Genomic DNA, 9,429 nt, shown 5'->3' with positions numbered 1-9,429 from the left:
TCCTGCCTCGGCCTCCGGAGTAACTGAGATTATAAGTGCCCGCCACCATGGCCGGCTAATTTTTTTTTTTTTTTTTTTTTTTTTTTGTATTTTTAGTAGAGACAGGGTTTTGCCATGTTGGCCAGGCTGATCTCGAACTTCTGACCTCAGGTGATCCACCCGCCTCGGCCTCCCAATTTGCTGGGATTACAGGTGTGACTCACTGTGCCCAGCCAATTTTTGTATTTTTAGTAGAGTCGGGGTTTTGCCATGTTGGTCAGGCTGGTCTTGAACTCCAGACCTCAGGTGATCTGCCTGCCTTGGCCTCCCAAAGTGCTGGGGTTACAGGCATAAGCCATTGTGCTCAGCCTTATATGCTTATTTTTAAGAGTTTGTGGGTCAAAATGAGACCAATGGGACTATTTTTAAGGAGGCAATCCAAGGATGAGTTGGATGGAACTGAATTAATTGAACCCATGTTGGGTTTAGACAAGGAACTACAAGATCCCTGAGGCATCCCTGTGTAGAATTGAGATCAACCGCTTCCAGGACAAGGCTTATGGAGTGTTAAAATGAAAGTGCCTTGCCACTTTGACGGGCAATAGCTCTTTCGTCTTGGCCTTGGGTTAACACTGGGGGATGGCCCTTGGCCAGAAACTGTCAATTGCCAAGCTGAGAACTCAAGCTGGTTCACTGGCAGTCTGAAAACAGAAAAGAGCCCCAGCCAGTCCCTCACCCCTAAGGGCAAGGACAGCCAGGTATCCCTTCTCTAGGGCTTCAGGATCCCACCAAAGAGCTGTTCCCCGTCACTTCCCCAAAGAGTAAACAATCAGACCGTGGAAGGAAGCAGAGAGAAAAAGGAAGAGGGAAATCCCAGTGAAGTCCCCGTATGGGCCACCAAGATGCCAGGCGAGGTGTCAGAGCTCCGGAACCGGGGAGTGGTTGGCTCCCGGGTGGTAAAATAACTTATCAACAACAGTATAGGTCTGAAAAGGAAAGTTTTATTAAATGGAAAGGACGCTGCAGCAGAGCGCAGTGGGCGCTTCAGCAAGAGAGGACTGAGCTCCCTGCGGGGAACTGCAGGGTAATTTGGACGACATTAGTCACTTAGGTCATGGTAAATGGTTACATTTGTCTATATTTTGGCGCCTTGATGTCAGCAAAGGTTGCACAATGGGTCTTAACGTGCACGCATTACAGAAATGTACAGACATTCCAGTTACTTATAAATTCTTGGGAAGGAAGCTTGGCACCAGACGTGGCTTTAGACAATAGGGAAGTGTCATGCTGAATTCCTCAGATAAGGGGCTTTGCCTCCTATTAGTCGGCTTGATGGCCACCAGGTGATCTTTGGTTTCTTCAGTGTAGCTTTGTAGACTGTAAAGGCGCAGCGCGCCAGTGAGGCTGGTTAGCCCCAGACGGCCGAGAGGAAGGGCAGAGTCGGCGGTCCCGAGACCTGGGGCGGCCCCTTGGAGGTCAGCCCCGCTCGCTCCTCCCGGCCCTCTCCTCCTCTCGGAGGTCCGAGGCGGGCAGCGGGCTGTGGGCGGGCAGGAGGCTGCGGAGGGGCGGGAGGCAGGAAGGGGCGGGGGGCTCGGCGCACTCGGCAGGAAGAGACCGACCCACCACCCGCGGCGGCCCGCGCGCCCCTTCCACTGAATCCCCGCCATGTGGGGGCTCCTGCTCGCTCTGGCCGCCTTCGCGCAGGCCGTCGGCCCGGCTCTGGGGGCGCCCAGGAACTCGGTGCTGGACCTCGCACAGCCCGCGACCACCAAGGTCCCAGGCTCGATCCCGGCCACGAACAGCAGCCTGGCACAGCTGCCGGTGGAGACGGCTAACGGTGAGTTCCCCGACCGCGGGTCCGCTCCCCCACAAGCCGACTGCCCGGCTTCCCTGCCCCGTCGGGCGACCCTTCCCTAACACACGCGGGAACACGCACACTCACACCCCCACACACGTACACTCACACTCATCCCACACGCATACTCGCACCCACACGCGCACTCACACTCACATGCAAATTCACACACGCACACACGTACATGCGCGCGCGCACACACACATACACACTCACAGTGCACACACACACACACTCACACTCCCTCAACTCCCTGCTGGGAGCAATGGCTGCTGACTCGGCAGCCCCGGTTCCCTGCCAGACCTAGTCAGCAGTCCCAGGACAGGCGCCAGTGGGATGCTGCCTCTTCCAAGCCCCAAACCTTCCCTTTTCACCAAAGACGAAACAGGCCAGAACCGGCAGGAGGGGAGACGGAGGGGTAAAAGCTCTCAAGGTGCAGAGCAAGACGTGTAGGAGAGAGTTTGAAGGCGAGGGCTGGAGAGAAAGAACAAAAGGAAAGAAGGGAGAGCCCCTCGCTGAGGCTGCCGGGAGGATGGGGCAGAGCGGGAGAGGAAGGCAGCCTGACTTCCCAGCTTTCCAGATGTGGAATAGGAGTGGAGGAGGGCAAGCGGATGACACTCAGGGGCTTCTAGAGGAGGCAAGTGGAAGTGGGCCTTGAAGGGTGATGTCAGGAGAGTCTGGAGAGAGAGAGAGAGAGAGAGAGAGAGAGAGAGAGAGAGAGAGAGACAGAGAGAGAGACAGAGAGAGAGACAGAGAGAGAGACAGAGACAGAGAAGGAAGCGGCGGGCAAAGGCACAGGGGCACCAGATGCAGAAATGGGCAGCCTGTTCTGGAGGCAGCTGTGGAGCTTCGATGGGTACCCCCAACGCCTGCCCTGTGCAGAGCCGTGTGCTGAAGGGCAGGCGGGCAGGCTGGTGGGCAGGCGGGCAGACTGGTGGGCAGGCTGGTGGGCAGGCGGGCAGGCGGGCGGGCTGGTGGGCAGGCTGGTGGGCAGGCGGGCAGGCGGGCGGGCGGGCAGGCGGGCGGGCGGGCGGGCTGGTGGGCAGGCGGGCGGGCGGGCGGGCGGGCGGGCTGGTGGGCAGGCGGGCGGGCGGGCGGGCAGGCGGGCGGGCTGGTGGGCAGGCGGGCAGGCGGGCGGGCTGGTGGGCAGGCGGGCAGGTGGGCGGGCTGGTGGGCGGGCTGGTGGGCAGGCGGGCAGGCGGGCGGGCTGGTGGGCGGGCTGGTGGGCAGGCGGGCAGGCGGGCAGGCTGGTGGGCAGGCGGGCAGGCCCAGCCCTGAAAACCTCAGCACCCAGGCAGACATGGATTCCAGGACAGGCCATCTGAACCCAGAGGGCAGACACAACAATGGAAGCGGCACAGGGGTTTTGGGGCACGATGCTGAGTCTGGAGCTAAGAAAGCCTCCTTGGAAAGGCATCTGGGCTGAGATGCAAACGAAGAATGGAAATTAGGTGAAAAAAATCAGAGGCGAGGGGTAGCATTACAGGGGAGGGGATAGCTACTGCAGAGACCTGGAGGTAAAGTGGCAGACTCAGCTCTTTGGAGCAACCAAACAGTTTCTAGAGGCTGGGTGCAGCTCTCCATTGGATTAGAGGTTCAGAGGGAGGCTGGCCAAGCATGTAGTCACATCAGGGAGAAGGAGGAGCCAAGGAAGTAACTGGAGAGGCAGGTTGGGGTCAGATTGCAGGCCTTTGATGTCATGTGAAGGCTGTTAGATCCTGGCAGTGTGGCCTGCTGTGGGCTCTCATGTCTTTTTGGGCTGGCAGATCTTTCCGTCCGGGGTTTCACCATTCTTCCTTTCCCCATGCTGTGCCTCTCGGACCCCAAGGGACCTCAGAACAGCATGTCCGGATTCGAATCATCAAGAAGAAAAAGGTCATTATGAAGAAGCGGAAGAAGCTAACTCGCCCCACCTCCCTGGTGACTGCCAGGCCCCTTGTGACCCCCACTCCAGCAGGGACCCTCAACCCCGCTGAGAAACAAGAAACAGGTACTTCCTCTCCAGGGGCCCAGCCCAGACTTGCAGCCCCTAGGGCACTTTACCAACACAGCTCTTGGTCTCATGGGCACCGGCATGCCCCTTGCTTGCCTAGCACAGGAGCAAGCTTAAGCTCAGCTTCCCATCTTCCCTGGCTACCCTCCCTCTGGTCCTGTCTCACTGCTCTATCCCCGCCCCAGGCTGTGCTCCTTTGGGTCTGGAGTCCCTGCGAGTTTCAGATAGCCGGCTTGAGGCATCCAGCAGCCAGTCCTTTGGTCTTGGACCACACCGAGGACGGCTCAACATTCAGGTCAGTAATCCTGGCTCAGAGCCATGGTCTCAGGGTAGGGAAGGCAGCCCCTGGGAACGTCTCTCCTGCCTCCTGTCTGTCCTGGCCTGCCCTACTCTGTCCACCTGAGCCTGACCACCATGTCCTGTGTCTGCAGTCAGGCCTGGAGGACGGCGATCTATATGATGGAGGCTGGTGTGCTGAGGAGCAGGACACTGATCCGTGGTTTCAGGTGGACGCTGGGCACCCCACCCGCTTCTCGGGTGTTATCACACAGGGCAGGAACTCTGTCTGGAGGTGAGGCAGACTGACCCTAGGTCAGGAGGTCACAGAAGGACTGGGGTGGGAGTCCTGGGGGCACTGATGATCTCTCTCCACCTCTCCTGCCAGGTATGACTGGGTCACATCATACAAGGTCCAGTTTAGCAATGACAGTTGGACCTGGTGGGGAAGTAGGAACCACAGCAGTGGGATGGATGCGGTGAGTGGCCCCACTGCGACTGGGCCCTCCATACTGGGAGTTGGGCACCCAGTCCAGGCTAGGTTGAGGCTCCTCTGAGGACAAGGAATAGATGCCTGCTTGGGCTTCCAGGGTGGTGGGGCTTGTCAGGAGGGTGAAACACAGCTGGCACCATTGGGAGCCAGCTGCTTTAGGACATGCCCACATCCTCCCCAGATAATGCCACCACAGGCTGGGTGCTACTTCATGGTACAGCTTCCTCCTGGCATGCCCCTTCTGGCGCAGGGCCACTCGTCCACATCACTTCTTGCCTCCTCGTGGTTCTGACTTCCGTGTCTCACGGACCTCTTTTTACCCCAGCTACAATGTGGAGTCCTGGCCAGCTCTAGGATTGGTTTCCCCTGAGTCACGTGGCCAAACTGGTCTAATGAACTGTATCCAACCCAGAGAGCAGGGCTGCCTAGGGCTGCCCATTGGCAGAGGCTGCGGGCCGGGGTCTGTGTTTGATGCACAGTGCAAGTCTCTAGCTGAGCCCACTAAGGTGGGGAGACAGTGAGCTTGGAGGCCTGAGCTCGTTCCCTGGGTCCTGGGTCAGGCTTCTGGGGTTTGAGCAGCCACAACAGAGAACTTGGCTGCCCCCAGGTATTTCCTGCCAATTCAGACCCAGAAACTCCAGTGCTGAACCTCCTGCCGGAGCCCCAGGTGGCCCGCTTCATTCGCCTGCTGCCCCAGACCTGGCTCCAGGGAGGCACACCTTGCCTCCGGGCAGAGATCCTGGCCTGCCCAGTCTCAGGTGGGCAGTCAGGCCAGGGCTGGTTGGGCAGGGCCTGGATGCAGGGTGCATCCTTCACTGTGGACACACCCTTTACCATAAACTCAACCTCCACCAGACCCCAATGACCTATTCCTTGAGGCCTCTGCACCGGGATCCTCTGACCCTCTAGACTTTCGGCATCACAATTACAAGGCTATGAGGAAGGTCAGATATAACCCCTATGACCTGGGAAGGAGGACCCACCCATCTCATGTCCCCTTCCCACCGGGGCATAACCTGCTGTGACTGTGCTTGTTTGCCTGCGCCGCCTCCTGATGTCTCAACCTTCTCTCCTGTGGACCCCTAAGCTCTGTCCCACTTTCCCTTATTATGGTGCCTCCCCTGTCCTGCCCCTTCCTCCCGGCTCTGCGGCCGCTCCCTCCTGTGCCATGATGGGATGCCCCCTCTGTGCCCTCGCTGACTTTTTCTTTCCATGGCACACGTGATCTGCCCCGGGCGTACCCCTCCCATGCCTCATGCCATGCTACACTGTGCTCGCCAGCTGATGAAGCAGGTCCACGAGCAATGCCCCAACATCACCCGCATCTACAGCATCGGGAAGAGCTACCAGGGCCTGAAGCTGTATGTGATGGAAATGTCGGACCAGCCTGGGGAGCATGAGCTGGGTACTGGCAAGGGGAGTGGGGAGAGGTAGGCACAGGGCAGGGCCCCAGGCATGAGCCCGCTGCAAGCCCCCATGTGTCCCCAGGGGAGCCTGAGGTACGCTACGTGGCCGGCATGCATGGGAATGAGGCCCTGGGGCGGGAGTTGCTTCTGCTCCTGATGCAGTTCCTGTGCCATGAGTTCCTGCGAGGGAACCCACGGGTGACCCGGCTGCTCACTGAGATGCGCATTCACCTGCTGCCCTCCATGAACCCTGATGGCTATGAGATCGCCTACCACCGGGTAGGCCACCCAGCATGAGGGTCACTCTGTCCTTCTGCCCTGGTGCCTGGACCTGCTCGGCTTGAACAAGTCGCTTCCCTGGCAGGGCTCAGAGCTGGTGGGCTGGGCTGAGGGCCGCTGGAACAACCAGAGTATCGACCTTAACCATAATTTTGCTGACCTCAACACACCACTGTGGGAAGCACAGGACGATGGGAAGGTGCCCCACATCGTCCCCAACCATCACCTGCCATTGCCTACTTACTACACCCTGCCCAATGCCACCGTGAGTATTCTGAAGGCAGCAGTGGAGGGCTGTGGGGGGCGGACCTTGTCTCTGTCTCCTGCCCCTCCTGACCTGCCCATCCAGGTGGCTCCTGAAACACGGGCAGTAATCAAGTGGATGAAGCGGATCCCCTTTGTGCTAAGTGCCAACCTCCACGGCGGGGAGCTCGTGGTGTCTTACCCATTCGACATGACTCGCACCCCGTGGGCTGCCCGCGAACTCACACCCACACCAGATGATGCTGTGTTTCGCTGGCTCAGCACTGTCTATGCTGGCAGTAATCTGGCCATGCAGGACACCAGCCGCCGCCCCTGCCACAGCCAGGACTTCTCCGTGCACGGCAACATCATCAACGGGGCTGACTGGCACACAGTCCCCGGGAGTATGTGCCTGAGGGTGGAGTTAGCCCTGGCCCCGCAGCCCCTGCCCAGATAAGACAGCCTGCGGTTGCGTACAGTGCTGGCATCAGTTCCCACCCTGAAGTGTCCCTCAGAGAAGGGAGGGTAGCGGGAAGATGGGACTGCATCCTGCCTGCTTAGGCACCAGTGTCTGTGGTACCCTTAGGCATGAATGACTTCAGCTACCTACACACCAACTGCTTTGAGGTCACTGTGGAGCTGTCCTGTGACAAGTTCCCTCATGAGAATGAACTGCCCCAGGAGTGGGAGAATAACAAAGACGCCCTCCTCACCTACCTGGAGCAGGTCGGCTCTGCGTCCCAGTCCCCAGCCTGCCTGAATCACTCCTGCTGTCCATTTAGCCTACAGCTCCTACCAGGTGTTCTTCTAAGGTCCAGCTGAGCATTCAGACACAAGATGCCATGGGCCATGCTTGGTATCAGATTGTCTCAGAAGCACACAGGACAGGAAGTGCAGTTGGCTGGCAGCGTGGCACCGTGTTAGAGCTGGTGGGAGGAGCCTCCATTGCAGTCTAGGTGGTGGTCCATGGCGCTGCCCCAGAGCTGTCCTCAGGAGAGACTCATGTGAGTCAGGTGCAGGAGCTGTCCTGGCATAGAAGCTTCATGTTCCATGGAGCTCATAATCCTTGTAATGGCTCCATAAGCAGAGCTTCCAAAGCTTCTACCAAAGACAAGCCTAATAACCTGGGAAAGCCCAAGGATAGATAAGCCTTCCTACCAGGTATTTATCATTCTTAGTCCAGATGTGATTTATCAATCAAGATTTCTTTTTTTCCCCAGAAGTATTGTCACCTAGGCACGTAGTAGACCTACCACTTTGATCAGGTTTGCAGGGCAACAGAGCCAGCAAGTTAACTAAATGTCATGTTCTCCTGCAGAAGGGGAAGGGCTCTGATAACCTTTTCCCACACAGGTGCGCATGGGCATTGCAGGAGTGGTGCGGGACAAGGACACGGAGCTTGGGATTGCTGATGCTGTCATTGCTGTGGATGGGATTAACCATGATGTGACAACGGGTGTGTTTGACTGGGAGGGCAAGGGAAGGGGCTGGAGGGCTGGAGGCCCAGGAAGAAGCAAAGGATCATTGATTGGGTCCTGATCATGTCCTTCACTCTCCTCAGCATGGGGCGGGGATTATTGGCGTCTGCTGACCCCAGGGGACTACATGGTGACTGCCAGTGCCGAGGGCTACCATTCAGTGACACGGAACTGTCGGGTCACCTTTGAAGAGGGCCCCTTCCCCTGCAATTTCGTGCTCACCAAGACTCCCAAACAGAGACTGCGCGAGCTGCTGGCAGCTGGGGCCAAGGTGCCCCCGGACCTTCGCAGGCGCCTGGAGCGGCTAAGGGGACAGAAGGATTGATACCTGCGGTTTAAGAGCCCTAGGGCAGGCTGGACCTGTCAAGACGGGAAGGGGAAGAGTAGAGAGGGAGGGACAAAGTGAGGAAAAGGTGCTCATTAAAGCTACCGGGCACCTTAGCTCATCTTTGTGTTGTCTCTATGCCCCAGGTCCTCCCCCTGGGACAGGCCTCAGTTCCTATTCTGCACACTTGCACTCTCATCCGTTGGCTTCTGGACACATTGTGTGAAAAGAGGATCCCACCTGGGCTCTTCTTGAACCAAGGACCTGGCAGAGCAACTCATTTCTGCCGATCAGCTTCTGCTACAGGTACCATTATGGTGCTGCCAGGCATTCTGTAAGCGCCTGCTCATTGCCAGGTGTGCAAGGAATCAGGATCAGCAGTGCCTGCACTCAAACTCCTGGGGCTCCTAGTCAAGGGAAAGGACAGTTCAGTATATTATGAGGCATGCTAGGGTGGAGGCCAGGTGCCGTGGGAGTGCAGGGGAGCTGCACACGTGAAATACAGCACTGCAGATCAACAGGACTCGTCAGTCAAGGATGCAGTAGAGGTAGTGGCTCTAGAAGTTCAGGCGGGAGTTGGGCAGGGTGTGGAGTATGGATAGGGATGGCTCCAAGGAGGAGGGTCGGCCAGAGGTGGGTCAGCTGAGAACATTTGAATTTGCTTCAGCCATTCTCAGACTATTCATAGCTGATAGGCTTTGATGAGTTTCTATCAGACTGAAGGGGAAGTTGTGTATCAGTCTGTGTCTTGCCAGGTAAACGACCCATTCTAGGCATTTAATGTGGAGGGAAATTTAATGCTGGAAATTGGGTAGGAAGGTGTTGGAAGAGCTGAATGAGGCCAGGTGTGGTGGCTCACACCTATAATCCCAGCACTTTGGGAGGCTGAGGTGGGAGGATTGCTTGAGCCCAGGAGTTTGAGACCAGCCTGGATAACAGCAAGACCCCACCTCTACAAAAATAAAAAACAAGAAACATAGCCAGGTGTAGTGGCACATGGCTGAGGGAGGCTGAGGTGGGAGGATCACTGGAGCCCAGGAAGTGGAGGCTGCAGAGGCAGCAGTGAGCCATGATGGGGCCACTGTATTCCAACCTGGGTGAC

General features: G+C 57.8%; 1 protein-coding gene across 1 annotated transcript; it reads left to right on the top strand.

Annotated features, from left to right (window-relative positions):
• The first annotated feature begins 1,570 nt into the window (after positions 1-1,570).
• CPXM1 (carboxypeptidase X, M14 family member 1) lies at positions 1,571-8,443 on the top strand. Its single transcript, XM_007962138.3, has 14 exons — positions 1,571-1,816; positions 3,663-3,824; positions 4,013-4,122; positions 4,259-4,398; positions 4,492-4,582; positions 5,204-5,354; positions 5,452-5,540; positions 5,878-6,001; positions 6,085-6,281; positions 6,367-6,546; positions 6,631-6,928; positions 7,111-7,250; positions 7,878-7,980; positions 8,086-8,443. The coding sequence occupies exons 1-14, from the start codon at positions 1,645-1,647 to the stop codon at positions 8,325-8,327; spliced, it is 2,199 nt and encodes a 732-aa protein (XP_007960329.1). The 5' UTR covers positions 1,571-1,644; the 3' UTR covers positions 8,328-8,443.
• Positions 8,444-9,429: the final 986 nt, after the last annotated feature.

This window comes from Chlorocebus sabaeus, chromosome 2, assembly GCF_047675955.1.
Source record: "Chlorocebus sabaeus isolate Y175 chromosome 2, mChlSab1.0.hap1, whole genome shotgun sequence".
NCBI classification, from domain to species: Eukaryota; Metazoa; Chordata; class Mammalia; order Primates; family Cercopithecidae; genus Chlorocebus; species Chlorocebus sabaeus.
Note: the sequence above shows the minus strand (reverse complement) of the source record. Positions and strands in the feature narration are given on the sequence as shown.